This window comes from Ovis aries, chromosome 20 (assembly GCF_016772045.2).
Source record: "Ovis aries strain OAR_USU_Benz2616 breed Rambouillet chromosome 20, ARS-UI_Ramb_v3.0, whole genome shotgun sequence".
Lineage (NCBI taxonomy): Eukaryota > Metazoa > Chordata > Mammalia > Artiodactyla > Bovidae > Ovis > Ovis aries.
Window position 1 is genome coordinate 7,742,522 of NC_056073.1, and position 27,760 is coordinate 7,770,281.

Below are 27,760 nucleotides of genomic sequence, written 5' to 3' on the forward strand. Positions count from 1 at the left end.
GGCGGGGTGGGGGCATCTAACTCCGGGGGGGCGGGGCCGGGGCAAAGGCGGGAGGAGGCGGAGCCCGCGGAGGCCGGGGCAAAGGCGGGAGGAGGCGGAGCCCGCGGGGCCGGGGCGGGGCGGGGGCCATGGGACGGGTGAATGGAGGGCGGGGTCGTGAACTGGAGCGCGGGGCGGGGCCCGGAGTGACCCTGCGGGGCCGGGGGCAGTTAACGGATGTGGCGCGGGGCGGCGGCCCGGCCGGCGGCCTAGCGGGGGATTCCCTCCTGCCCCGAGGGCAGGCCTCTCTCCGGAGGAAGGGGCTGCGGGGATTCCCTCTCCCGCCGGGTCCGCGAGCCCGCCCGCCCCATCCACGGAGACGCTCCCACTCGCTCCGCGCCCTCCAGGCCCGCTGGCGGTGAGGGAGGTGGGGTGAGGAGGTGCCCGCCCCCCCGGCTCCTCCTTCCCCCCGCCCTCCCCTCCCTCCACCCTCCCCCCGAGCAGGTTTGTCCCTCCCCTCCCCTCCCCTCCTTCCCCCCGCCGCCTCCTCCTGCCGCTGCCGCTGCTTTGGCTGCTGCGTCATACGCCCCAGAGCCGCCGGGACGGAGGGGCTGGGCCTGGGGACCCCCCGGTCTCTGCCTGCACGCCCCCCCGACGCCCAGCCGTGCCCTCCCCGCGCGGGGGTTTCACCTCAGTCTCCCACGTCTGCCTCTGCCCGGCTCCCGGCGGCCCCAGCTGTCACTGGTAAGGAGGCGGCGGGAGGCGCCCGTGGGGGGGCAGGGAGCCGGGGGTCGGCGCGCAGGGCGCGGGCGGGAGAGCCGCGCCGCCCGGGCGGCGGGTCGGGCTGGGCCGACTCAAGCCCCCTCTCCCACTCGCCGTCCTGGGGAGAAGAGACCCGGACTGGGACACGCCCCCCTCCCGGGGCACTCAGGGAAGTTCTCTAACCCGGGGGCAGGGAGCCCCGAATTTGAGGGTGACCTGACATAACCTAGCACCAAGATGATTGTTCTGAATGAGACACGGGGGCCCCGGAGGCAACCTTTTCCACTCGAAAACATCTCCAGAAAAAGCTCCCAAAACACGTCTCTGGGAAACAGCACCCCAATTGTAATACCTCTATAAACAGCGGTAGAAGGTGACAGTAGAAACTGAGTGGCAACCTTTGCCTCTGCAACCATCCTTTTTGCTAAAATCTCAAGGCCGGGATACAACGTCCCAGGGGAGCTCTGGCAGCTGGGAAACTAGAGAACTAGGTTGGTGGGGTGGGGGGACGGTGGGGAGAAGAGAACCACTGGTGACTGTTGGGAGAGCTGGAGTCAGGAAGGCCCAAGGGGTGCCCAGGGGTTTCCTACCCAGGTGTCTCAGGGAAATGGAGGCTGGGCACACCTGCTCAAGCCTTTGACAGAAAAACAGGCAAAGAAAATGGGGGCTAGTTCCTCAATATTGGTAACTTTCTCCTACCATCTCACTTCTAACTAGGCCCCCCCAGGATGCAATGGCACAGCCCCCCCGGCTGAGCCGCTCTGGTGCCCCCCCACTTTGGGACCCAGCTTCTCCTGCTCCCACCTCAGGCCCCCGGCCTCGACTTTGGGAGGGTCAAGATGTGCTGGCCAGATGGACAGATGGGCTGCTATACTTGGGGACCATCAAAAAGGTATGACCTCTGACCTGTCACCTTTTCTCATTCCCCTTATCTAGTCTGATTCCTGTTCCATCTTCTGTGCTCACCCATTCCAGGTGGACAGTGCTCGGGAGGTGTGTTTGGTTCAGTTTGAGGATGATTCCCAGTTTCTGGTTCTATGGAAAGACATTAGCCCTGGTGAGAAGCCTGAGAATGGATCCAAGGGAAAACAAACCTGGCATGGGGGACAGAAAGGGGCTGGAGGACAGGCCCTCTGACACTCTGTTCTCTCACAGCGGCCCTCCCTGGGGAGGAACTCCTCTGCTGTGTATGTCGCTCTGAGACTGTGGTCCCTGGGAACCGGCTGGTCAGCTGTGAGAAGTGTCGCCATGGTGGGTGAGAGGGCAGGACACCTGAATGGTCTAGCTTGCCCTAGGTCTACCAGGGTGCTTCTGATCCTTCTCTCCAGCTCTGGTCCTTATACTGTCTGTCCTGGTCTGAGTCCCCAAGCCACTGCTCTGAGCAGTCTCCACAAGCCTGTAACCTCACTCCCTGCCAGCACAGGGAGGGGCAGCCTTGGGATGGGATGCATGAGCTCTGCGGGCAGAGGGTGTGAGTGAGCAAAAGTCTCTCAGTTGTGTCTGACTCTTTGCTACCCCATGAAAAGTACAGTCCATGGAATTCTCCAGGCCAGGATACTAGAGTGGGTAGTCTTTCCCTTTTCGAGGGAATCTTCCCCACCCAGGGATCAAACCCAGGTTCCCCACATTGCAGGCAGAATTTTTACTAGCTGAGCCACAAGGGAAGCCCAAGCACAAGAATACTGGAGTGTGTAGCCTATACCTTTTCCAGGGGATCTTCCTGACCCAGAAGTTGAACCAGGGTCTCCTGCATTGCAGGTGTTCTTTACCAACTGAGCTATCAAGGAAGTCCCAGATGCAGGCAGAGGGTAGTTCCAGTACGGCTTTTTCTAACCATTTGACCTTGGGCAAGTCCCTAAACTTCTAAGAATCACAGCTGCCTCACCTGCTTTTAAAATAAAGATAATACACCCACCTTACCAGGACCATGGTCAAGAACAAAATGAGATGGGGTTAAGACTCTTGTCCCAATACCTAGCGCGCACAGGTACGCAATGCAATAAGTGGTCTACTGTCAATATTCTCATTATTCAGCTTATCACCAGGACTGCCACGTTCCAAGGGCTCCAGCCCCTGGAGAGGGAGAGGGCGCATCCTGGGTCTGCCGCCAGTGCGTCTTTGCCATCGCCACCAAGGTAAGGGCCCCTCCCTGTGGGACCTCCAACTCTCAGCCTCTCCTGGACCCTTCCTTCCTCCACCCCTGAGGCCACCTGTCTGTTCCACCTGCAGAGGGGGGGTGCACTGAAGAAGGGCCCCTACGCCCGGGCCATGCTGGGCATGAAGCTCTCCCTGCCATATGGACTGAAGGGGTTGGACTGGGACGCTGGACATCTGAGCAACCGCCAGCAGAGCTACTGTTACTGTGGTGGCCCTGGGGAGTGAGTAGTGAGGGGCGGGGGGCTAGGGAACAAGTGATGGGGGTGGGAACAAAGGAGAATGGCAGGGTGGTAGGAGTGCTGAAGGGGGCGGGAGAGTGGTGAGCAGGGTTTGGGGCGGTTAAGGAGGGTGTGTCTGGGGGGTCACTGGTCCCGTTTCACTTCAGGTGGAACCTGAAGATGCTGCAGTGCCGGAGCTGCCTGCAGTGGTTCCACGAGGCCTGCACCCAGTGTCTGAGCAAGCCCCTCCTGTACGGGGACAGGTGAGCCTGGGCAGACCCTCCAGGAGCTCTGCCCCCCATCCCAGACCAGGTTGTCTTCCTGAGCTCTGAAGCCTTGCCTACTGGTTAGCCCCATCCTTGCTCGGAACACCCCCACCCCCACCCCCGTGGGCAGGTGTAGTTTCCTGTAAAAGGTGTATTCTCTCCCTCTTGCCTACGTCCAGGTTCTATGAGTTTGAGTGCTGTGTGTGTCGGGGGGGCCCTGAGAAGGTCCGGAGGCTACAGCTTCGCTGGTGAGCTGGATATGGGGCACGATCTCAGCATCACTCCTCTCTCGGCACCCTCAGTTTCTCACTTTACAGGCCCCAGCCCCCTACCTGGGGGACACCCCTGCCTGCCCCTGGCTTTTGCAGTGCTTCACCACCTTGACAAGCCAGTGTTTCTCCAGGGTCGACGTGGCGCATCTTGTCCTCTACCATCTCAGTGTTTGCTGTAAGAAAAAATACTTTGATTTTGACCGTGAGATCCTCCCCTTCACCTCTGAGAATTGGGACAGTTTGCTCCTTGGAGAGGTAAGGGGTGGTGAACCTCTCGGGGTCAGGGTGGCCAGGGAGATGTGGAAAAATGGGTGAGGGAATCACTGCTCTCCTGACCCCATTTCTTATCCTCTCCCCCAGCTCTCAGAAACCCCCAAGGGAGAACGGTCTTCAAAGCTCCTCTCCGCTCTCAACAGCCACAAGGACCGGTGAGTTGGAGGGAGGCTCAGGAGGAGATGGAGACGCAGCCTGAGAGGGAGGGGCTGCAGCTCACCTGGAAGATGCCCTCTGAGAAGGACTGACAGCATAGGAGGGTCCCTTTTCTCCAGCACTGACCCTGTATCATTTCTCTCCTCATCCCAGTTTCATTTCAGGGAGGGAGATTAAGAAGAGGAAATGCTTGTTTGGTCTCCATGCTCGGATCCCTCCCCCTGTGGAGCCCCCTCCTGGAGACGGAGCCCCCACCAGGTCACTGGTCCAGGGGGGATGGGGAAGTTCTCAGGGTGTATGTATGGAAACAGGGAGGTCTTTGGGGTGTCCGGGAGGGGGCTGGGGGGATAAGGAGGCCTCTTACAGCTTCCCTTCAGGGCAGGGCCCTGGGGGAGGGGTCTCACGTCCCCTGGGGAAGCGCCGGAGGCCGGAGCCAGAGCCCCTGAGGAGGAGGCAGAAGGGGAAAATGGAGGAGCTGGGGCCACCCTCAGCAGTGCGCAACCAGCCCGAGCCCCAGGAGCAGAGGGAGCGGGCTCGTCTGCAAAGGGCACTGCAGGTACAGGGGCAGGGGCACCCGTGGGCAAATGGTGGTGTGGGAAGGAATCAAGGATGATCTCTCAGTCCTTTGCTCCTTCTAGGCCTCAGTGTCTCCACCACCCTCCAGCCCTAACCAGAGTTACCAGGGCAGCAGCGGCTACAACTTCAGGCCCACAGATGCCCGCTGCCTGCCCAGGTCAGTGCATCTCCTCCCTCCAACCAGACACACTCCCTTGGAACCTCTTCCAGTTGCCTACAATCTTCTGGATTTCCTCACCCAAACTTCTTTTCCCTCTCCCCTTTGGCTGCCCACTTCTTTACCTAGAGACTTTGAGAACCAGGGTCTGCTCCCCAGTATTCTAGGGACAGATTCCTTGAGGATAGTGTTTGCACTCTGCCCTTCCCAGAGGGAGAGGGTCCTATTCCCCGGCTTTGGGTCCTGACTTTCTTCCTTCCCAACCCCAGCAGTCCCATCCGGATGTTCGCTTCCTTCCACCCCTCTGCCAGCACCGCAGGGGCCTCTGGGGATGGTGAGCCCCCAGACAGGTGAGATTCTACTCCTTTGCCTGTGATGCCTCTGGCCTCTTCACTTCGTGGTCCCTTAAATGTTGTTGTTATTCCTCTGACCCACACGGCCTCCATTTCTGGTCAGTGTTTTATCTCCATCTGGACTGACAGTTGCTTTCTCTACCTAGGTCACCCCTGGAACTTCACATTGGTTTCCCCACAGACCTCCCTAAAAGTGCCCCCCACTCGATGACTGCCTCATCTTCCTCAGTCCCAGCCCCCTCCCCAGGTGTTCCCAGACGCTCAGCACCCCCTTCTCCCCTGTGCCGTAGTTTGTCTCCTGGGGCTGGGGGTGGAGTCCGAGGTGGGGTCGGCTACCTGTCCCGTGGGGATCCCGTCCGGGTCCTTGCTCGGAGAGTGCGGCCTGATGGCTCTGTGCAGTACCTGGTTGAGTGGGGAGGTGGGGGCATCTTCTGAACAGCCTGCCTCTGCCTAACTGCCCATTGACACACACCGGCACTTTCATACCCTGACCTCTGACCTCACCTACAGCTGGGATGTACCTGGGGCACTAGGGGGGTATGTCCCCCTACTGTCCAGGCTGGAATCCAGGTTGGGGGTTGGGGAAGAGGCTCGCTCTCCTCTACTCCCTTCACGGTTCCTGACCTTCCCCCCAACCATTCCCTCATTTCCTTTGATGTTATTTTGTTACAGCTTTTTAAATATTTTTAAAAATTATTTAACCCCTGGGGACGGAGACTGAGGAGGGGAGAAGAACAGATCCTGGGCTCTGTATCATTGAAATAAAGATAAATAAACAAACTTAGCAGCCCTGAATCATTCCAAAAAACGAGAAGAAAGGGACTAGAAGCACTTCTGATCTTCCCAACCAAATTCACTTTTTGACAAGGAGAAAGTAAAATGGAAGAGAGAACTAAAAATGGGATTTATTAAAGAGTCCAGTCATCACAAGGTAGGAGTGTTGAAATTTATGAGGAAAACCATGGCAAGAACAAAGGTTCATCACAGCGGGGCTGTGCTGGAGTCAGGAGCTGACTCTGTCACCTGGCGCACCCACTGCAGGTACGGGGGGTTCCCCTGCTCCACAGGCAATGCAATCACCTCGGCCACTTCATAAGGGTGCACAGACCTGTGGAAACGATAGGGGAGCAAAGACTTACCCAAAGGAGTCTGTCCCCTCAGACTGCCCAGGAAGGCTCACCCCACAGTTTACACCCTCACCTCTACCCACATCAAAGTTCTCACCGAACAAAATCCGTCAGAGCTGGAACCAAGGAACTTTGGGTTTTGATCATCTGAGGGGTGAAGACAAACATGGTTGAATCAGGGGGTGAACTTGATTCCAGGATCTGGGATGAGGGATAGGGGTCAAAGTAAATAGTCAGAGAATTAAGTTTTTGTCGGGTAAGAAACATTTCTCACCATCAGCACTTCACTGTCCTCTTCAATTTCTCCTTTCCACTCATAGCTGAAAAGGTAAGGAAGAGAGTGTTGCGAGGGCAAAGATTTCCCTCAAGGTAAAAGACTGCTAGTCAGTTCTTTGAGTTAGGTTAACCCTCCAACCCCTAATTGACTCACATGGATGTAATCTGAGGGACAAGGTTGACGCAGGCTGCGAGGCGCTTCTCCACCATAGCCCTGAAGGTGAAGAGAGAGCACCTTTTTAAAGGCCCCATGACCCGGATTTTTGCACTGGCAGCCCAGAGACAGGCAGGAAGCAGCGGGAGGCGCTCCCCCATCTCTCCCTTCATAAGCACCTTTCCTCGCTTCACACTGAAGTCCCCACCTGGCGATCTCCTTGGCGACCTTCTCGTTGGGGCAGGTGACAAAGGCCGCAGAGACCGAGCCGGGGACATAGGCGGAGCCCGAGGCCGACGAGGGCTGGGCCGGGGGACTTCCTGAAGCCATGGACAGCAGGGCTCGGGGTAGCAACAGAAGGCGAGAGGCTGCAGGCAGCAGTATCGGCATCCAAAACAGCGACAGGAGCAGAGCGGCCTAAGAGCAGGGGGTGGATTCGGCGTCTCATAAACACCCCAGCAAACTGCACCCCGGGAACACTTCGCTTGCATAAACACTCAGGCCCGCCCTCTTCTGCATCCCGAAGAAAAACATTACTGAAACCAAGAGAAGCTTGGAAAATTTAAGGCAAAGACTCGGTTTTCACTCTCTCCTCGGAGGCCAACCTCTGGGTTTTGGGGTACGGGTCATGGGCGAAGCTTCGAGGACCGGAAGGGGCGGGGCCGATCACTCACCCCTCCGCCGAGCAGGAATGCGGGAGCCCGCCCCCGCCTCATGCAGCCTATGCTGGCAGAGGAGGGTTGAATATCAGAGACCACACGTTACGTGGAGGAAGAACCCCAAAGCCAAGAAGAGCAGCCTCTTCTTACCTGGGCAGCAGCCACGTGATAAGAAAACAGCGCAGACCACGTGACAGTAGAAACCGGACTACCCTAACCTCCAAAGCCAGCCAATCCTCGCTCCCACGTGGCCCGGTTTGTCCCGCCTCCGGGGGTGGGAGGGGCGAGGAAGGATCCAACCAATCAACACCAGGATCTGCAGACGTGCACGGAAATGGAGCGCCCGTTTCCGTGTAAACCGGAAGCGGCCAATTGCAGGTTGAGGAGAGCCGCAGCGGCGTTCCACTGTCACGTGAGGGGGCGGGTCGCCTCAGGCAGCGGTACCTCAATGAACTACGCGAAGAGACCAATCGCGGGGCCGCCCCGCAGGCCACATGATGAGAGCCCTGGCGCTGGGAAAGGGGGGCTGGAGACCCCGCAGAGTCGATGCGTCAGATTGTGGAGTGGGGGCTCATCCTTAAACCCCGGAATGTGCCTAGTAACAGCCCTGTTCCTGAGGCCTTAAGAAATGACAGGGTCTTAGGAGATTGAACCTCAGGGCCGGAGGGTGAAGAGAGCGCCCCCTGCCATTTTGGTTAGGACTGACAGATTCTTGAGTTGGGGAATGCACAAGTATAATCTGAGAAACCAACTGTCTCTGGTTATAGGGGGAAGTGATTAGGCAGGCAGGGCATGGCAAGACCACGACTAGGTGGAAAGATGCATTTTTAAGAGAACGGATTAAGACCCTGTAAGTGGGATAGACAGTGATTAAAATGGAGCGCCTCAGCCTTAACTGAAGCCCCAAAACTGCAGACAGACTTGTGAATCGATAGAGAAGGTGGGGGAGAGGAGGGCTGCAGGTTGGGGGTATGAAGAAGACACCAGGAAGTAGTGATGGTCCTTTTATCCCTTACCCCCTTCCTATTTCACTCTCTGGGTCTGGTCTACGTCTCAGCCTTGGGTCTCCTTCCCTTAACCCATCCCCCTAGGAGCCAGGACCTGCCCTACATAACCTCCCTGGGGCCCAAGCACATCCTCTGACCCAAAAATGGAGGGGCCAGTGAGAGGAGAAATAGGTGGGAGGAGGCAGGGAGAAAAAGGCTTTGCCACTTTCCCTACCTAGTATTCCCCCTCCTCCCTGGGTCTGGGGTCTCTGGTCTGCTGGGTGGGTATAACTTCCCAGGCTGAGTTATCTCATACTTACCACTCTAGGGTTGGAGGTCTCCCTGAGATCTCTGTCTCTGGAGTTTGTCTCTGAGGGATCTCTATGGGGTCTTTTGGTATTTGTATCTTTTTTAGGACTGAGTGTCCTTGTTTTTTGTTTGCAGGGGGAGGTTTCTGGGTCTGCAATCACCCTCTCTCTGAGGTATTAAAAATTCTTTTTTATGTGTTTGGGGTTTCTGAGTTCATCTCTGGGCTAGTAGAGTGTCTCTTTTGCCCCCCCACCCCCACCCCCCAACCAAGGTCTGGAGTTTCTGTGTCTGAGTTATCAGCCTCTGAGTCTGCAGTTTCTTTTCTCTGAGATCTAAGTCTGGGGTCTCTGATATCTCTCAGTGGGTCTGAGTTCTCAAAGACCTAATTTCATGTCTGGATTCTTTCTGAATCTGGTCTCATCTTTTCCTTTGAGTCTAGGTCTTAGATCTCAGTCCCTGAAATCACTGTTTAAGTCTGGTGTCTTTAAGATTTCTGTAGCTATGAAGAACCTTTTTGAGACTGAATGCTCAGATTTTGACCTTTGACCCATCTTGGGGTGGGGGTGGTCTGGGATCTGTTTTCTGAGATTGGGGCCTCTTTTCCTCTAGACTTAGGATTTGTGCCTCAAATTATCCCCTGTACCACCCCCCCAACCCCAGGTGGCAAGGTATCTTTATGTGTCTGGAGCCTCCCCGTATCAGGGTCTGGGGTCTGCATCCTTAGAACCGCTCTTTTTCTGTAGGGAGAGTTTTTGAGTCGGGGTCTCTCCCTCCCTGGCTCTCACTGAGTAGGGGTGGGGGCTGCAGGGACTCTCTCTCCTCCTCCTCCTGCTCTCCTCTCGCTCGCTCCCCCGCCCCCCTCTCTCTCTCTCTCTCTCTCCCTCTCCCGGCTGCCGCTGCTGCCGTTGGCTCCTCTTCTCCTCCTCCTCCTCTCTCTCCTCCTCTCTGCCTCTCTCTGCTCCTCTCTCCTCCTCTCTCCTCCTCCTCCTCCACCTCCTCCTCCTTCTCCCCCTCTCTCTCCCCCTCTTTCTCTCTTCTCTTTCTCCCCCGGCCCCCCCGCCCCCTCCCCCCCAGGCCTGATGAGCAGGTCTCGCGCCTCCATCCATCGGGGGAGCATCCCCGCGATGTCCTATGCCCCCTTCAGAGGTACGGTGGTGAGGGGAGGGGGAGGACCAGTTGGGGGAGAGAAGGGGGGAGGGGCGGGGGGGCTGGGCAGAGCTGGGGCCAGGGAGGGGAGCAGCTGAAATGGAAAGAGAGAGGAGGACTCGGAAGGCAGGGATGGGAGCAATGGGGAAGGAGGGATTGGAGGATAGGGGTAAATAGGGACCGGAGGGGCCAAGAAACAGGCCTTGAAGGGGGCTGAGGGGGAAACGATGAAGGGAAAAGAGATCGCCAGAGAAGGTGGGAAGATAGAAGGGTAGGGTTGGGGGACGAGCTGCAGAAATAATTTGGAGGTGGGAACTGAGAGATGAGGAAAATATCAAGGAAACAGAAGGACAGAGTCTTAGGAGAGGGGCTAGGAGGGGAAAATGAAGAAAATTAAAACATAGGGGTGAAAAAAGAAGCCAAGAAGATGAGGGGTAGGATTTGGTGGGGTCTCAGAGTATGGTAGGGGGTAAAAAAAGAGGAGATGGAGGGAGAGGAGAGGGGGCCAGATGGAGAGAGAGGGAGGCAGTGGCAGGGGGGGGCGGGGAATGGAGGGTCCAGATGGAGGGAAGACAGGAGAGAGAATGGGGAATGGGTTTGGGGGAGGAGAGACCAGGGCAGGGGGAGGGCCAAATTAGGTATGTGTTTATTGAGGGGGGGGGGGCAATACAAGTAAAACTGAGTGCTGGGAGTAGGGGGCAGATTAAGACCCTGCCCCAGACTCAGGCCCTCATTAAGGCCCTTGAGCATTGAAACCTAATCCCTGGGGGTTTATCCACTTCCTTCACTTCACCACTTTCACCCCTCCCCCACCTCCAGTCCTTATTTCCATTCCCCCTCCCTCTGGTGTCCACCACCTATATCTTTCCCCACATACGGTGTCCGTTCCTTATATGAGTCCCCCTTGTGTCCTTCCCCTGTATCAGTGCCTGCTCTGGTGTCCCTTCTCTCTCTCCCTCTCTTCCACCTGGTAGTCCTTTATATCTCTACCACCTCTTCACCCTCTCCTCCTTGGCCCCCTCGTCTTAGTCTCCCTGTTATGTCCCCCTCACTTCCTTTGGGCCCTTCTGGTGTGTTCCCTGTCCCTAAAGATTTACCATCATCTCTGACTCTTCCTCTCTTAGATCCATTCCTGTTATTTCTTCTCCACCCCATCCCTTCTTCCCCACCTCATTCCCTATCTTATCACCACAAGTCTGTGCCTACTTACTTTCCCCTAAGACCCCATCTCTTATCACCCATTCTTCTTGTCTCCTCTCCTTCATGGGCTGTTGGAGATTTGGGGAGCAAAGACACCAGTTTTGACAGTTGGAACAGGACCTACAAGAGATCCCCATCTGAGCCCCATGGAATTGTTCGTCCTAGTAAATCTTTCCTCTTTCTTAACTGTGTCTGTTTGTCTCTTGCATCTGCCTCCCAGAATCATCCTACGTCCAGGCAATGTTTGTGTATGTGTGCATTTCCAGAGTTGCTCCTATGTGAAGTTCCCCGTGTCCTTCCCCCTTCCCAGGAGGAGGGTGTCCCCTGAAGTCTAACTGTCTTCCCTGTGGCTGCTGTCTGACCCAGTCCCTCCTATAATGATGATGTGAATCAACAGATGTCCCCTCTGGGAGTCCTCAGGGTCTGACTGCAGTGGGCACGTTTCCTGCAGTATCTGCAGTCTCAGAGCCTAGGTTTTGGTGATCTCTTTATCTAAAAGGTATGTCTCTGAGGTGGCACTGACACAGAGTTTGAAGAGGATTGGGGCTTTTGCATACCTGTGTTCAGGGAGTTCACCTCTTGTCTCTGACCTGCAGATTGGGTAAATTTGAACCATGTTTATAGACAGAAAGGGGCTAGACTTTTTAACACTCTGCTACTCATAGCTTTTAGTTGGAATGAAGTTCACTGGCCAGTTCTTTTCCTGCAATATTCCCATGATTAATTATCCTGGAAAGGTAAGGGGATTTGATCTTTTTTCCTCTAAACTCTCTGTCACCCTCATTCCTTAAGCTTATTTTCTATCACGCTGATGTCACCAATTTGATTTCTCTCTGACTTCTATAGGGCCTGCCCACATGTCCCCATGATGGTGTGCAGCACTGGGGTTTAAAGGAGAGGCACTTTGCATGCCCAGGGGTGTGGAAGAACAGCAGAATCGGGAGGGGCGACCCTTAGTCTACTGTAGTAGATCCTTAGCCTACTACTTTTGGAAGTTTTGTCCCCGTCCCCAGCCTCTATGTCCCAGGCCTGGATCTTTCATTCTGCCCTCCTCTCTTCCTTCCTCAGGCTTCTCACGGTGCCTTAGGGAGGTTCCGACTTGAGGAGTTGGCTTCCATCCTGTCCATGGAGACTGGGGAGGTGGGATAGGGGGGCAGTATTGACTCTTTGACCTCTGGGCATGGAGTAGGAGAAGAGATCAACTCAGTATACATGCAAACAAGGGCATATTTCCTGCCTCCTCAGTCCCCAACCCCTCCACAGCCAGATACCAACAAGACCCATCCTTCCTCTCCCACCAGCAGAAGCAGCTCTTTCCCTGAAGGATAAGCAGGGCTGGGCTGGGGAGGAGGGAGTGAAGGAAAGCAGAGAGGCAGGAGAGGAGGCCCTCTCAGGATTCTGACCCTGGGAACAAGTCAGCTCCTCACTCCTTATCTTTTCTAGACATTTAGCTTTTAGTCTCATGACCCAAATGTTCCTACATCCTCATCCTTCTTCCCACAGCTCTGTAGGCTTCCTTACTCTTTCGCAGATGGGTGGGGCCACCTTCCAAATCCTTGTCTTCTGCAGCTATCTGGTTGCCCTCCCTCTTCCCAGAGACACTTGCCACCAACCTCCCTGTATTTTTCTTCTGCCAGTTTTGCTGGACCCTCAGACTTTTGATTTTTCAGAGGTGGATGGAGAACTCCTTCCCCTTTCTCTGCCTCCAAACTCATACTCTCTCTGTCAGGATATCATTCCCCTCTGAACCACTCCTCTGTATTTCTTCTGCCAAGTCTACTGAGCCTCTCAGTTCCCACTGCCCCAGCCAGAGAAGCTTATCTTCTGTTCCTCTATAGTTTCCAGGGGCCTCACCCCCTTCTATGATCTCCTCAAGGTAGGTGGGGGCCCCTTGTTCCCCTTTATGGACTCTTCTGTCCCCTGAATGCATAGAGCTTCCCTTACGGTTTCTGTGTATCTCTGCCCCCTAGATGTACGGGGACCCCCTATGCACCGAACCCAATACGTTCACTCCCCGTATGATCGTCCTGGTTGGAACCCTCGGTTCTGCATCATCTCGGGGAACCAGCTTCTCATGCTGGATGAGGACGAGGTGAGCAGGCTGGGAAGGCTGGGAAGAGACCTCTGGGTAGCATGGGAAAATGTGAGAGAAGGATGGGAGAATCTTCATTTGCAAAGGGACGTGAGACACAGAGATGGCAAAGGGGAAGATACTGGCAAGTGGTGGGAGGAGGGTGGCCTTGAAACTTGGGTTGAGATGTCAGAAGGGGCAGGGGTTCTTTCCCCTTGGCTAGGGGGTCTTTGAGGGCCATGTGCAGTGATGGGGAGAAGCTGTGGTTCTGAAGATTTGGGGTTACCTTCTGTTTTCACCCTGCTCCTACTGAGGGATAGGTTAGGCTAGGAAAAGGAAACAAAAGGGCTTGGAGGAGGGTGAAGACACAGGGATCACTTTGGAGGGAACAGCTCCCTCTCCTCTCTCCATACTGAGCAAGCCTAATCACTGATCACTGCCCGTCCTTTCCTGGGCGTGGGGCAGAGTGCATGGACTCAGAGTGGGGCAGAGTGCATGGACTCAGAGTGGGGTCTCTGAGGGAACTGGGAAGGGGCTGCAGGGTACGAGGAGAGATGATAGCAGTAGGTCTGGGCCTGGATGGTGGTAAAGACAGGGAAGCCTGAGATCAGGGTTTAGAGAGATGCTGAGGGCTTTTGCCAGGGACACAGGGAAGGAATATGAGGGAAGAGACGCCTGGGGGGTGAGGGGAACTGGGAATATGGGAAGTTGTCTAAAGGAGTCAGAGTGGGATAGAGGCAAGGACCAGCCAAAGTGGAAGATGTGAAATGAAGAGCATCCTTGTGGGAGGTGGCAGGCATGCAGTGTGATTGGAGGCCCAGGGGAGTGTGGGTTCTGATTTTGGAGTCAGGTCAGCAGTAGAGCATCCATCGGAGGAAACAGAAGATGTGCCTATGAAGAGTGGATCCCCAGAGGTGTGATTCAGGCGGTGGGGGTGACTTAGGTAAGCTTTAGAGACTGATAGGATAACCTGCAAGACCAGAAAGGTGGTGAGAGATACGTCCCAAAAGCTGTCGGGAAGGGTGTAGTGAGGCAGGGTTAGAACTGGAGTTGAGGTTAACCAGAGTTTCGAGGAATCTGGGGGGCAAGTGAGTGTGGAGAGAGGCCTGGGTAGAGAGCTTCCCAGGCACAGAGTCAAGTTGAAGCTTCATCCAGGGAGGACATGGTGACTCAAGGGAAAGGTGCTTTAGGGAGTCCAAGTGTTAGGTACTGGGGGCCGATTTGAATGGTCACTAGTCGTGGCCAAGCATTTGGGGTCTGTAGGATGAATGGGGGAAACTGGAGACTGTGTGAGAATGAAGAGGTTGGACAGTGGGTGGGATAATGAAGGAATGAAAGAGATGGGGACAGACAGGTCCAGAGGACTGGTGGCTAGAAACTGAGGTAGGAAGGCTGTGGAGGGGGTCCTGGAACGGCAGTGTGCAGGGCCACAGGGAACTGGAATTGGCTGGGTTGTGGAGCCCAGGCTGGGACTAGTGGGGTGGGTGGTTCTTGAAGGGTTGGAGACTGGCGGGGTGGAGAGGGGAAGGTTAGGAAGGAGGTGGCCAGGGATAATTGGGGATGAGGCTTAGGGAGAGGTAATGGCTAAAGGGAGGTGAGCTAGGCTGAGGGGGTGGCCATGGAAGGCGATGAAAGGTTGGGGGGAGGTGACCAGGCCCTCTAGGGGGTGGGGAGATTGGGTCCCATTCTGGCCGCAAGCCTGGCCGTGGGAGGGAGACAAGCTGTGGATCCTGATTATAAATGCAGCTTCTGCTACCCCCGTGACAGCCACGGAGGGAGGGAAGGGGGTGAGGGCGGTGGGAGGTTGGGAGGAAAACAGGGAGAATAGAGGAACTGAAGGTCAAGGGGAAAGTGGATTTGGGGAACAGCAAAGACCAGTGTAGTTGCGGGGATTCCCTGGAGGGTGTTTCAAAAGACATGGTGGAAGAAAAGAGGAGGGTGGGACAGGAGGGGATGAGGGAGCAGACTTGGAGAGAGAAGGCAATGAGAAATCCACTCACCCCGAGACACTTAAAAAGAGTACGGTGGGGCGGGGGCAGGTGGTCAGACTGGTGGGAAGGGAGGCTTGTCCTACTCTGGTGGGGAAGAGAAAGAAGAGGGACGGCCTGGGCCCGCGAGGTCTGACGCCCCCCCTCCACCGCATCCCCTAGATACACCCCCTTCTGATCCGGGACCGGAGGAGCGAGTCCAGTCGCAACAAACTGCTGAGACGCACGGTCTCCGTGCCGGTGGAGGGGCGGCCCCACGGCGAGCATGGTACGGTGGCCGAGCAGGCTCTCGTGCCCCGGACAGGCGCGGGGAGGGGGTTGCGGGGGCCTGGGTTCAGGGGAGGGGGTGTCCGGGGCCGGGAGGAGGCGGAGACGAAGTCTCGCACCGAGTGGGAGCCGGGGCGGAGCCGGCGCCCTCGTGTAGGGTCTGAGCGGGACGCAGGCTGTGGGTGAGAGGCCTCAGCGGTCCTCGCTGTTTCGCTCTCTTTTTCTTCTCCAGCAGCGAAGTTTGACTGTTTCCCCGGCGCTTGTAAAAATAGTCTGCTTAGATCTTTCGCTTCCTGTCCGAGTGTGGCTGCCCCTGCCCATCCCCGGCCTGGGTCTGGGATCTTGGAGAGAATGACCTAGTTCCCGCCCTGCCCCCAGACCTCTGCCCCACCCCCCAGGCTCCTGATTCTTCTCCCAGACCTTCTGGCCTATGGACCCTCCCTCTTGCCCCCTTTTCTTTTTCTCATCAGCTGTTTTTATTTTTCTGCAATTCTGTCACCCTCTTGCGCTTTCCTCCGTGATTTCTCTTATTTTCTCTGTCGCTCTTGGGTCGTCTGCCTCTCCCCTGTACTCTCGGTGGAACTCCGTCAGACCCCCATCTCATCTCCTTTCTGTCTGTCTGTGGAGCTGTGTGCTCAGTCTGTCTCTCCAACTCTCCCTCTCTCCATCTGTCTCTTCCCCTCCCTCCCTCTTTCTGCCCCCCCTCCACCCCCCTCTTTAGTCATTTAAAAAAAGATTTTTGTCTTCCTGAGAAGTTCGCTTAAAAGGTTTCCATGGGAACAGTGAGGGGAGATGAAGGCAGAGAACAGAGATCTGCAGCCAAGGTGCAGAGAGACGCCCTCAGCCCCCAGAAAGCCCCCTTGTCACTGCCCCCTACCACTGTGTCCCCCTTCCAGGACCAAGGGTCCAGGTCCTTCATCCCCTCATCCCCTGGTGACCCCTTTATTCTACCAACAGCCCCCTCCCCTCAGGGATCCAGGCTTCCAGTTTCTCTTCCGTAGAGCCAGTGGCCTGTCTCTATCCCTTGGCTCCCCTCAGCTCTCTCTGATAGGCTCAGGCCTTACTGCTCTTGGGGGCCAATTCTGGGACCCTGGGTGGATTGCTGGCCAGGGCTGTGTGTCATTGTCATGGAAACTTCTGACCATGGGGGCGTGTGGGTAGCACATTTCTGTGAGGCAAAGCCAGGTGGTGCTGCTGGTGGTGGTGGAATGTGTATAGAGAATGTGTGTGATGTCTGTCACATCTGTGTGTGTGTGTGTGAGAGAGAGAGAGTCAGTCGTGTCCATGCCTGGGAGAGGCTTCTGTCCATGTGTGCATAGCTGTGTGTCCAGGCCAGAATGGTCACCTGCTCATGGGGCATGTTGATTAGATATCTGCTGGTGGGCGTCTCTGCCCATATATTCCCCTTCTACCTTCTGTCACTCCTCAGGGTCTGGGGTCTCTCGTGTGGGTCTCGTGTGTTAGGGAGGAGGGCACTCGTGTATGTTTGGAACTGGGGATGGTGTGTGGAGGTGTTTGTGTTGGAAGTTCAGTAGGGGCTGGGATGGGGTCCAGGGGTATATATATTTGGGGGGAGTGTTTAGTGAAAGAGTTGATGGCTGGTGAACGTTTGGGGTTCTCAAGGGGACGTGGAATGTGTAAAGGGAGTGGAGAATGTGCAAGGAACCTGGAAGTTTTGGGACCCTGGGGGCCTGGGTCCTAGAAGGTCTGTGTAGAGGCTGTGGACTCTTGAGCCCAGGAGAGGTCGCCGGACCTTCAAGGGGCATCGGCATTCAGGGCTCCTCCTCTCCTGGGTGGAGCCGCCGCCCCTCATTGCTCCGTGGTTTGGAGGGGGGGTCCAGCTCAGGAAGGGATGGTGGGAGGCCCGGTTGGTTTTGGGGGTCCCTTCGCCCCCCTCCCGCGTCTCTCTCGCGCTGTCTCCGGGCGACGGGGCTCGTGACAGAGGCGGCCACGGCAGCAGCGGTCGCCTAGCAACGGCGGCGGGGCCCGGGCAACGGCGGCAGCGGCGGGAGCGGCGGCGGAGGGAGCCGTTCCCGCGGCCGTCACCGCGCGGCCGTCCCGGCCGTCCCGGGCCCCGCCGCCGCCCCCACCGCGCCGGGCGGCACGAGCCGGGCCGCGCCGCCCCCTCTCCTGCCGCACAGGCCCCTCCCGCGCCGGGGAGCCCCCCCGACCCCCCCGGGGGGCGGTGCGAGGTAAGGGCGGAGCCGGGCGGACGAGGAGCGCGTGGGGGGTGCGCCGCGCTCGTGGGGGCGCGTGTGTGCGTGGGGGCGCGTGTGTGCGTGGGCGCGGGGCGGGGGTGGGGAGGCCGCGGCGGCGGCGGCGGCGGCTGCTGCTGCTCCCTCCGCATGTTCTCGCTGCATCTGCCGAGTGGGGGGAGTTATGGTAACTGGAGGGGGGCAGCGGAGGGGGGTTCGGAAACTGGCCTCGTGGGGCCAGTCTCCGGAGCGTGTGGGGGCGGCCGGTGTAGGGTGGTCTTGGAGCCCCTCGGTGGAGGCGGCAGCCCCAGTGTCCGCGTGTGTGTCGGTGTCCAGGCTTGTGTCTCCTGTGGGTTAGTGCCATGTGCACACGGGGGCCCGTTCCTCGCGTGCACATGTGCAGCCAGCCTTTTGCAGCCTGTCTTGCCCTCGGCTTGCTTCCTACCTAGGGCTCTGCTGGGCTGCCCGCTGCTTGGGGGGCAGCCCTTGGCCGCACTGGTCCCTGTCACCTCTGACCCTGAGAACGCATGTCCCCGGCTGGGGCTCGCCTTCTGTCAGTCTCCTGTGTGTGGGGATGTGTGGCTGTATGAGGAGGATGTCTGTGTCCCTGGTGGCAGGTGTGTGTCTTTGCATGTGTGTTCCATCACTGGCCTGGGTATCTGTGTCAGTCCCAGCATGGGTGTCCAGGGCGTGTCTGGATGTGGGTGGTATGCAAGTGGGGGGAGAGAGTAAATGTGTGTGAGTGTGTTCTTTGGAATCCTACCATGTATGAAACACCTTTGGGCTAGCAGGTGTGAGCCCCTGCTCCCTTAAGGAGTGGAGACAGGAAAGCTAGCTGAAAAGGGAAAGAGTGGGGTAAAAAGGAAAAGCGGGGAGTTGGGGGAGAGGAGGACTGAGAGAGGCTTGGCAAGGAGAGGGAATGGCTGAAGAGGGGTTGGGCAGGTGGGACTTGATGGCTGGAGGGGTTGGGCAGGTGGGACTTGGTGGTGGCAGGTTGAGAAGAGAGGAGAGAGGAGGTGGGGAAGTGGCTGGAGCTGGTGGAGAGGGGGCCTGGGAGTGGGGGTGCAGCGCAGGGGCAAGAGAGTCAGGCCTTCTGTGAAGCTGTTGTTGAGAGGAGAGTGGCGGCCGGGCCTGGGGCTTGTGTGGGCCTGTAGGATGGGGCTTGGCTGGCTCAGGAGAGGCCATCCTAGAGGCCGGCTCCCAGGGAGGCCTGGCTCAGCAGGACCTGCTGGTAGAGGTGCCTGTTCCTCTCCAGCTCTGTTCCTCCACCTGCTTTGGCAGCCTTCCTCCGGGGCTCCCCTTGAGAGCTGCCAGCGTGGTGTGACAGGGGAGAAAGGCCAAAGGGAAGGTTAACGGTTTGGGGGATTGGAGGGTTGGGGGAGATTCTGTGAGTGATGACAAGATTAGAGAGGTTGCAAGCCCTTGCTGTGTGTGTGAGTGAGTGCAATTGTGTGTGTATACAGGGTGTGTACATGTGTGGGTGTGCGCACAATGCCTGTGTTACGGGTCTGTGTAGGTGGCTGTTATGCGTATGCATGCGTGTATACATCGTGCAGGGATGGGACATGGAGGCCCAGGATCTCAGTGTGTGCTTTTCGGGTTTGCTCTCTGCGTGGACATGGGCCTGTGGCATGTGTTCTGAACATGTCACTGCATGCAGCACTAAGAACAGGATATCCTGTGTGTGTGTGTTTTTCATTGTGGCAGTGAGGGTCTTTGTAAGCATATGCGTGTGTGGTCTCTGTGTACCTCTGACTTAAATATGAGTTTGTGCCTCTTAGTACTTGGTTATATGTGTAAGATTACATTACTTCCAAGAATCAAGCAAACCAATTAGCAAATCCATTCTCCTTCTGTTAATTCTTTAGTTCTAAAGCAGAATTTTAGTGGATTTGAAGTTAGACTTTCTGCCTTTATTACAGGATCTTTTATATGAACATAATGGTTGAACTGCATTATTTGGCATAGAATGAGGCAAGCAGACCTGAGAAAAGCAAAGACTTAGGAAGGAAATATCCTGAACCCTTAGATGCACTGCTGAGTATGTAACAGAAGGGTAGTTAATGCATTAGTTCCTTGATTTTTCTTTATCCTGGTAGCAATCAGGGACTCCTGTGTTGGAGTCAGGAAAGGGCTGGGGAAGAAGGGGTTGTCCTGAAATAGAGTGGTGTGGTTGTACTTTTCCTGTGAATGAAGGATGCTTGTGCTTTGGGGGTATGGGGGTACCTTGATGCAGTCAGAATCATGGTTTACAAAAGCACGTGTCTTAAAGGTTAAAGTGGCCTCCCCTGTGTGGGGGCCTGTGTGGGTCTCTGGGTTAAATGTCCTTTTCTGTAATGTGCTGCCTACATGACTGCCCCAGGTCCACACCAGCAGCTCTCATGGGCGTCAGGGTCAAGTATGCACTCCCCTGCTGCAGTGCTCACATATGTCTAAGCATGTGTCCTGTGGGGTATGTGGGCCCCAGGGCCTTAGGATGCAGACCTGTGGCACCGCCAACTCACCATTCTCTGCATGTCTCATAAGCACCTAGATTCCTCTTTATTTTTCGTATTGTGGTTATCATGTATATGTGTCCCCCTCCCCACACAGCTCAGTGTATGTTTCTGTGCTCCACACATGTGTTGCTGAGGGACTGACAAGGGTTTCCATGTCATGGGATCCACATGTTTGTGTGTAGATTTCCTAACACCTGGGTTTTAGAGGCATAGGGAAGCCGGGCAGTTAGCAGGCGATTTGCAGTTCAGGAAGCTGACAGTGAAGCTGTGGCTGTGGCCCTCCCTTGTTTTGGACACTAGAGGGTTAACAGGCGGCTCTTCCGGTCCCCCCCACCAGCCTGTAGCTTCTTGTTGCTGTGGAGATGGTAGCCCCGCCCCTGATGCAGCACCTGCCCCCCCATTGGCTGCAGTGGTGACTGTGGGGCTGAGGGGGGAGCCCAGGCCTGGGCAGCCATTCTGGAGCTGGAGCCCGAGCTTGGCATCCCCCACTTTCATTCTCCTCTAGCTCCTCAGCCCCTCTCAATTCCCTGGCAGCAGAGCCTCAGCTTCCCTCCTCCGAGCTGCCACCCCTCCAGACTCAGAGCCATCCGAGCTTCCTCCGCGTTCACCTTCCCTCCTCCTCCTCCTCCTCCTCCTCCTCGCCCTGCCCTCACTTGGGAGTCTCCCGAGTGCCCACTGCCCATTCTCCCTGCTCCCCTGCGTTTTTCCCCTTCCCCTTCCCCCTTCCCTTCTGACTCCTTGCCTCTGCAGTGCACGTGGAGCCAGCCCCTTCTCCCCTCCCCCCTGCCCTTTGCTGTCCCCAGGCTGCTTCCGCTTCCACTCCGCACAGGTCCCTTCCAGGACCTCCCCCTCCAGGCCAGGGAGGGGGTCATGGGAGGCAGTCCTGGCCCTCCAGACAGACAGGGCTTCCAGGAGTGGGGTCGGGGGGAAGATGTGCCCAGCTGAAAGAGGAGGAAAGCCTGCCTCTGGCCCATGACCTTTAACCCGACTTCCCCCTCAACTGACCCCTTCCTGGGGGTGTGGGCACCAAGAACCTAGGTTCTGTGGCTCTTCGGTGTCCTTTATTCCTGGAGTTTTACTGATGCTCTCAGCCATGCCCCTTTGCTGACTGCCATCCCCAACCCCAGTCATGGGCCTGAGGCCCCCCACCCCGTCCCCCTCTGGGGGCTCCGGCTCAGGTTCCTTGCCCCCTCCTTCCCGCCGCCAGCCTCTCAGCCGCCGCTGCTCTTCCTGCTGCTTCCCGGGGGGTAGGTGAGGCTGGAGCTGAGGGGCAGAGGGAGGGGGCAGATGTGCTGGGGCCAGGGTGGACCCGGGGCTGCAGTGACCCCCTCCCACATCCCTGCCGGCCCTCTTCTCCCCTCCAGAATACCACTTGGGTCGCTCGAGGAGGAAGAGTGTCCCAGGGGGCAAGCAGTACAGCATGGAGGCCGCCCCCGCCGCACCCTTCCGGCCCTCGGTGAGTGAAGGCCCTGCCAGATGTGGCTCAGCTGGTCCCCTCCCCTCCAGTCCCAGCTGGAGCCCCTGGACTGTGAGAAAGGGGGCAGGAGAGGAAGAGTCTGTGCGTGCGTGTCCCCCCACCTCTTTGGTTTCCCCCTTCCTGGCTCTGCCCCCCCTGCTTCTCAGACCAGCCCTCCCACCTTCTCTAGGCTGGTGTGTGTGTGTTTGTGTGTGCACTCGCACCCGTGGGAGCAAAGGAAGACAAACTGGTAGCAGGGCTCCTGTCCCCTTTTCCTCACCCTGGAGACTTCCCTTTCCCCCCATCCCACTTTCATCCAGGGGCTCTTTACCAGCTGAGCAGTGAGCAGGTGGAACTGACCCTACCCCAACCCACCCCTATCACCATTTCCCCCAACCCAGCAAGGCTTCCTGAGCCGGAGGCTAAAAAGCTCCATCAAACGCACGAAGTCACAACCCAAACTTGACCGGACCAGCAGCTTCCGCCAGATCCTGCCTCGCTTCCGAAGTGCTGACCATGACCGGTAAGGGGTCTGAAGTGGGCTGGACCAGGGTGGGATGATTCGGATGCAGAGTAGGGGGCTCTGGAGTACCCACTGCCCATTCTGTGGGGGCTATCAGAGTGTAGAGCTTGACGGCCTCAGATTGACTGAGAGGTGTTATGGGGCAGGGGCCAGAATGGAGGAGCAGCAGGAGGTGGGGAGTGGGGGGGGAGGACGGGGAGCGGGCTGGAAAGGGGATGAAGGTGAAGCCAAGGAGGGGCTCTCCTGGCCGGGAAAGGATGGGCTCCAGGCTGGGCTGGACGGAGCTGCACAGAAGGACAGAGATGGAGTGACAGCCCGGGAGAGGATGGGGAAGGGGCAGTGGGCTGGGAGGGACCGGAGGGTCCTGCGTGGAGGGTCCCAGGGAAGGGGGGCGGGGCGGGGCGGGGCAGCAGGTGCATGTGGCGTGTGTGGAGGAGGGCAGGCAGCACAGGTGTGCAGGTCCACAGCCCGGGGCGGGGCGGGGGGAGAGGGGCTGGAGGGTTCATCACCGACTGAGCCTGAGGAGGAAGGCCGCAGACAGGCCAGAGGGCACCGTCGCTAGGGCTGGGCTGGAAGGAAACCTCGTTTGCCCCTGGGGTCTGCTTCTTGGGGTCCCTCTTTGGGTTCCCCCCTCACCCGGTTCCTCCCAGGGGAGAAACCTGTCCTTCCTTACCCCCGTCTGGCCGCCCCCGAGGCAGGGCAGGTAGGGAGTTGGGCTAGGTGAGTCACACCTTCCCCTCCCCCTCCGTGTCCCTGGAGCTGGATTTGGGGCCGGCAGGGGGTGAGGGCCTGGTATTCCTGGCCGCGGGGGCGGGGGGCCGGGGGAGCGTCGCGCTGACGGCAATGGAGCCCAAGATGACGGGGCTGCTATAAATAGCTCCACGGAGGCTCCCACACCCGAGCTCCCCCTCCCTTCCCCACTGCTCTCTACTCCTCAGCCCCTCGCTGGCTCCCGGAGCTTGCGTCCTGTGGCTCCGGCCTCCACTCCCCTCAGCCTCAGCGATTGGGCCTTTGCTCTCCTGAGGGGTGCTCCCAAGTTCCCCCCTGCTTGCGCCCTGTGCCCTCAGCCCGCGTTCCGGGGCCCCTGCTCGCCTCCTGCCGCCCCGTCTCTCTGCTCTTCCCTTTCCCTCCTTGTCTTCTCCTTTCCCCACCTCTCCCTCCCTAGTTCTCATTCCCAGACCCGTGCTCCTGTTCTGTTTTCTGCCCACAGCCTTCTCGTATTTCTTACTATTTTCCCTCACTCGTTCCCTCAATTTTGCTAAAATGTGTTCTGTTACCTCGTTCATTCTTGGATTTATTAAGTGCTTTTTAGGTAGTACCTATGTGGCAGGCCCAAAACAACATTTTCGTACTTCTAATTCTTGACTCCCAGGAATCAAGACTCCCACAGCTGTGGGGTCTTTTAGAGGGGTGATCACCTAGAAATCCCATCTAGAACTGTCCAAAGCCCACCTGTTTCCTTTCTTCCCTGCCATGGGTCATTTCTGGCTTGAGATATTTCTAGGTGTCCCCAGTATTCAAAACCCCGTAGGTGGTGGACTGCGGGGAGGGGCTCTGTCTCACACCTCTTGTGTCCTTCCCTGGACAGGCCGGGTTTCTGTGTCTGTGGGAAGTGGGTGTAGGAGCGCTTGCCCCAGGTCTCCGCCATCCTAGAGCCCACTTGGCAATGAAGCCCTCTGGGTTTGTAAGCAGGCTGGGCCCTGATCCCCGCTCCTGGTCCCCGACCCTGCCAGGGCCCGGCTGATGCAGAGCTTTAAGGAGTCGCACTCTCACGAGTCCCTGCTGAGTCCTAGTAGTGCGGCCGAGGCCTTGGAGCTCAACTTGGATGAAGACTCCATTATCAAGCCAGTGCACAGCTCCATTCTGGGCCAGGAGTTCTGTTTTGAGGTACTGGGTGTGTGGGGCTGGGGTGGGCCCAAGGGTCAGGGTCCAGGAGAGAGAGGCAGAGAGGCCTGGAGAAGGTGGCAGAGGTGGGATGTCAGGCAAACAGAAGCCTCTGGGGCTGGGAGGAAGGAAGAATGGCCGGGAGGAAGAGATGGTGGGGTGATCCCAGCCTTGGGAGTCCTCTCCCTCCTAGAGCCCCTCTGACCCCACACCCCTCTTCAGGTAACAACGTCATCAGGAACAAAATGCTTTGCCTGTCGTTCTGCCGCTGAAAGGGACAAATGGATCGAGAACCTGCAGCGGGCAGTGAAGCCCAACAAGGTACTGCATGTCTGGGGCTCCAGACGGGGCGGGGTGATGTCCAGGGGGCTGGGGGCCTGGGTGAGAGGGGTGGGGGGCAGGTGGAGGAGTAGGAGGAGTCCCCCTGTCTCTTTTTGTTTTCTTCTGCCTTATGATGTTTCCTTTCCATAGAAATCATAGATTGAGAGCTGACAGGGCTCTGGAATGTCCTCCAGTGCATCTTCCCTGCAAGCAGGGATGTCCCCCTAATACCCTGACAGGTGGGCACCCAGCCCCCGCTTGCAGTGTTTCTGTAGGACACATAGATTGGTCACATAGCTGAATCTCGAGACCATGGTTTCTTCTCTGTACAACTGGTAGGAATGGGGTTGAAGTAGAATATCTCTAAGGTCCCTCTGGCTCAAAAATTCTGTGAGTCTGTGTTCTTCCCAGGAGAAATGCTCCCAGTTCCATCTCTGTGTCCCAGCTTCCAGTGAGCTCCTCTGTGGAGACCCTTGTTTGTCAATGTCCTCCTTAAAAACTAGACCCAAGATGCTGCAATCTTCCCCCCTGCAGAGTCCAGATACCAGGCTCTTTTCACACTGAAGCCTCACTGGTCATCGTCAGCTTCCAGGCCCTTTTTGCATTAACTGTAGATTCTCACCTTTTGCATTTATGCCTTTTTTCTTTTTCCAGTTAACTTCTGATTGTCTTTGAAAGACTCCTCAGTTCTCCTGTTCAGATCCCACCTTAATATTATGGGTTCATCATTACAACTTTAGAAGTCTTTTCCCAATGCAGGTCCCACCAACTGACGCATGAGCTCAGTCTGTACCGACTTCCTCTGGCTGCTGTAACAGCCGCCACTGACCAGGCTGCTTGAAATAACAGAAGTTTGTTCTCTGGTAGTCAGGAAACCAGAAGTCAAAAATCAAGGTGTTGGCAGGGCCTTGCTCCTCTGGAAGCTCTAGGAAGAACCCTCCCCTTCCCCTTTATACCGTCTGGGGGTTGCCAGAAGTCTCCAGCATCCCTTAACTTATAGCTCCATCTGCAAAATTTTTACTTCCATCTTCATCTCCTTTCCGTGTATATCTGGTCTCAAAATTTCCCTCTCCACATAGACCCCAGTCATGGGATTTAGGGTCCATCCTAATCCAGTATTGACCACATGTCAATGTGATTTTATCTGCAAGGACCATATTTCCAAAACAGGTCACATTCCCAGGTTCCGAGTAGACCGAATTTGAGGGAGACAAGGTTCAGTTCCACACACACATTCTTAACCCTGTGATTGCTGGTCTCAGAGACTGGGTGTTTGACTGTCTCTCCTCTTTTGGTGTCTCTGGCTCTCTGGCCCTTCCCCTTCACCCACCCTACCCTGCCAGGACAACAGCCGCCGGGTGGACAACGTATTGAAGCTGTGGATCATAGAGGCTCGGGAGCTGCCCCCCAAGAAGCGATACTACTGTGAGCTCTGCCTGGATGACATGCTGTATGCACGCACCACCTCTAAGCCCCGCTCGGCCTCGGGGGACACCGTTTTCTGGGGTGAGCACTTCGAGTTCAACAACCTGCCGGCCGTCCGGGCCCTGCGGCTGCACCTATACCGTGACTCAGACAAAAAGCGCAAGAAGGACAAGGCAGGCTATGTTGGCCTGGTGACTGTGCCTGTGGCCACCCTGGCCGGGCGCCACTTCACAGAGCAGTGGTACCCTGTGACCCTGCCGACGGGCAGTGGGGGCTCTGGGGGTATGGGGGGATCGGGTGGGGGAGGGGGCTCTGGGGGTGGCTCAGGGGGCAAGGGCAAAGGAGGTTGCCCAGCGGTGCGGCTGAAGGCGCGTTACCAGACGATGAGCATCCTGCCCATGGAGCTGTATAAGGAGTTCGCCGAGTACGTCACCAACCATTATCGGATGCTTTGTGCGGTGTTGGAGCCCGCCCTGAATGTCAAGGGCAAGGAGGAGGTCGCCAGTGCTCTGGTTCACATCCTGCAGAGTACGGGCAAGGCCAAGGTGAGTGCTGGGCCCTCAGGACAAGGCCATCTGGGCATGGGCACTCGCTTGTGGGGACAGTAAGGGAAGGGCATGTGTGTCTTCATGAGCTTGGGTTGAACAGAGGCTGACCCCTGGCTCTTCCTGGACTCCAGGACTTCCTTTCAGACATGGCCATGTCCGAGGTGGACCGGTTCATGGAACGAGAACACCTCATATTCCGCGAGAACACGCTCGCCACTAAAGCCATAGAAGAGTACATGAGACTGATTGGTCAGAAATACCTCAAGGATGCCATCGGTACAGCCCCCCTGCAGGCCTTCTCCCCAAACCTACAGACACCCGGCCCAACCCTAAACACAGCTCCTCCAGACCCTAAGTCTACTTTGCCTCAGCCTGATGCTTCCAGACCCAGAGTCCCCAGCCTCTAGCCTGATTCTGAGATTTCCCAAACCCTAGTTGTCTCTGCCCTTTGAAAGTGTGACTGACCCCCACTGTGCCTCTAACCCTGCAGGGGAATTCATCCGTGCTCTGTATGAATCGGAGGAGAACTGTGAGGTGGACCCCATCAAGTGCACGGCGTCCAGTTTGGCTGAGCACCAGGCCAACCTGCGGATGTGCTGTGAGTTGGCCCTGTGCAAGGTGGTCAACTCCCATTGGTGAGACTGGGAACGCTGGGTTGGGGGGCCGGGGTTGGGGGAGTCGTGTGTTCATCTGTTCACCCATCTGTCCATCTTCAAAGAGACCCGAGAACCAGTTGTAGGCAGAGTGCTGCGCTCAGTGCTATAGAGCAGACAGAGAGCTGCGAGGCTTGGCCTCTGCCCTCAGAGGCCCTGCACCAGAGGGGGCAGGATATCAGAGATGCAGAAAGCCAAGGGGCAGTGTAGTATATGTTAAGTTCCAAGGAAGGGACCCTCCATCCTGCCTCCACACATAAGGTCAGAGAAGGCAGAGCTTGGAGATGAGCAGAGGCAGCTTCATGGGAGAGGTGTTCCTGGGCCGGGCTTAGAAGATTGGGCCAGGTTCTGACCTATAGAACATGGTGGGTTGAGAAGCTGCCTCCGGAGAAGGCTGTGGAGGAGACCCATGCGTGAGGGCAAGAGGTCCTGGGGCAGCAGGCAGAAGTGGTTTAGTGGAGCGTGTGGCTCACTTCAGTGGGGAACGGAGGGCCACGTGGTCCGACGGGGTGAGGAGAGTTAGCGTGTGAAGGCCTCGCTGCCCGGTAAGGGAGCCTGAGTTCTCAGTAGGTCAGGGGACGCCTATGATGGTGTACAGTATCGTGACCATGAAGGTTAGGCCTTCGGTAGAGTTGGGTACAGAGGCAGCTGGATAGGGAGATGAAGTCCAGGCTAGTTGGGGGCTGTTGTTACTGTGTCAGGCATGGAAATCAGATCCTGAGTCAGGATCTGGCAGGAAAAGTAGAAAGGGGCTGCTGTAAGGACCCTCTGCGGAGAGGATCAGTGCGTGTCCTCAGCTGATTGGAAAGGAAGGGCTGTGTCTGTGGGGGTCCTGAGGCCGTGAGGCTGGTGGCTGGGTGACCAGTGGCCTCACTGACAGAACCAGGGAGTCAAGAGGGGGAACT

The 27,760-nt window shown here is 57.2% G+C and overlaps 3 protein-coding genes across 25 annotated transcripts in view; 2 read left to right on the forward strand and 1 right to left on the reverse strand.

Annotated features, from left to right (window-relative positions):
- Positions 1 to 207: 207 nt before the first annotated feature.
- PHF1 (PHD finger protein 1) lies at positions 208 to 5,949 on the forward strand. 7 transcript variants are annotated; one of them, XM_015102656.4, is made up of 15 exons: positions 208 to 723; positions 1,459 to 1,633; positions 1,717 to 1,798; positions 1,897 to 1,992; positions 2,776 to 2,876; positions 2,971 to 3,119; positions 3,284 to 3,379; positions 3,562 to 3,630; positions 3,786 to 3,909; positions 4,015 to 4,082; positions 4,237 to 4,341; positions 4,450 to 4,639; positions 4,722 to 4,816; positions 5,086 to 5,166; positions 5,316 to 5,949. In XM_015102656.4, the coding sequence occupies exons 2-15, from the start codon at positions 1,475 to 1,477 to the stop codon at positions 5,602 to 5,604; spliced, it is 1,704 nt and encodes a 567-aa protein (XP_014958142.1). In that variant the 5' UTR covers positions 208 to 723; positions 1,459 to 1,474; the 3' UTR covers positions 5,605 to 5,949. The 7 variants fall into 7 exon arrangements, 5 of the variants coding, with proteins under 5 accessions (XP_014958142.1, XP_027814186.1, XP_060259076.1 ...); XM_027958385.3 differs by having other exon boundaries at positions 5,089 to 5,166; XR_003586184.3 differs by lacking the exon at positions 5,316 to 5,949 and having other exon boundaries at positions 4,461 to 4,639.
- Positions 5,950 to 6,049: 100 nt separating this feature from the next.
- On the reverse strand, positions 6,050 to 7,595 carry CUTA (cutA divalent cation tolerance homolog). 4 transcript variants are annotated; one of them, XM_027958386.3, is made up of 7 exons: positions 7,536 to 7,595; positions 7,401 to 7,452; positions 6,935 to 7,143; positions 6,727 to 6,786; positions 6,571 to 6,616; positions 6,394 to 6,443; positions 6,050 to 6,277 (listed from the first exon to the last, which is right to left on the reverse strand). In XM_027958386.3, the coding sequence occupies exons 2-7, from the start codon at positions 7,440 to 7,442 to the stop codon at positions 6,151 to 6,153; spliced, it is 534 nt and encodes a 177-aa protein (XP_027814187.1). In that variant the 5' UTR covers positions 7,443 to 7,452; positions 7,536 to 7,595; the 3' UTR covers positions 6,050 to 6,150. The 4 variants fall into 4 exon arrangements, with proteins under 4 accessions (XP_027814187.1, XP_042092848.1, XP_011955894.1 ...); XM_042236914.2 differs by having other exon boundaries at positions 6,394 to 6,497; XM_012100504.5 differs by lacking the exon at positions 7,401 to 7,452.
- A 200-nt stretch (positions 7,596 to 7,795) lies between these two features.
- SYNGAP1 (synaptic Ras GTPase activating protein 1) overlaps positions 7,796 to 27,760 on the forward strand; it is a 31,907-nt gene continuing 11,942 nt past the window's right edge. For 9 of the 14 annotated variants that reach the window (XR_006057218.2, XM_042236926.2, XM_042236925.2 and 6 more), the window contains exons 1-10: positions 9,753 to 9,826; positions 12,997 to 13,118; positions 15,248 to 15,353; positions 21,410 to 21,501; positions 21,903 to 22,024; positions 23,758 to 23,911; positions 24,131 to 24,229; positions 25,573 to 26,199; positions 26,334 to 26,478; positions 26,693 to 26,837. Coding sequence is in view for 13 of the 14 variants with exons in the window: in XM_042236926.2 (XP_042092860.1) it covers positions 9,760 to 9,826; positions 12,997 to 13,118; positions 15,248 to 15,353; positions 21,410 to 21,501; positions 21,903 to 22,024; positions 23,758 to 23,911; positions 24,131 to 24,229; positions 25,573 to 26,199; positions 26,334 to 26,478; positions 26,693 to 26,837 (1,679 nt within the window). In the remaining variant the exon portion in view is untranslated. Of the gene's footprint in view, positions 8,854 to 9,752; positions 9,827 to 11,219; positions 11,764 to 12,996; positions 13,119 to 15,247; positions 15,354 to 17,344; positions 17,545 to 20,498; positions 21,293 to 21,409; positions 21,502 to 21,902; positions 22,025 to 23,757; positions 23,912 to 24,130; positions 24,230 to 25,572; positions 26,200 to 26,333; positions 26,479 to 26,692; positions 26,838 to 27,760 lie in introns of those variants that run through there. The other 5 variants (XM_060403087.1, XM_042236921.2, XM_042236922.2 and 2 more) reach the window with 5 other exon arrangements.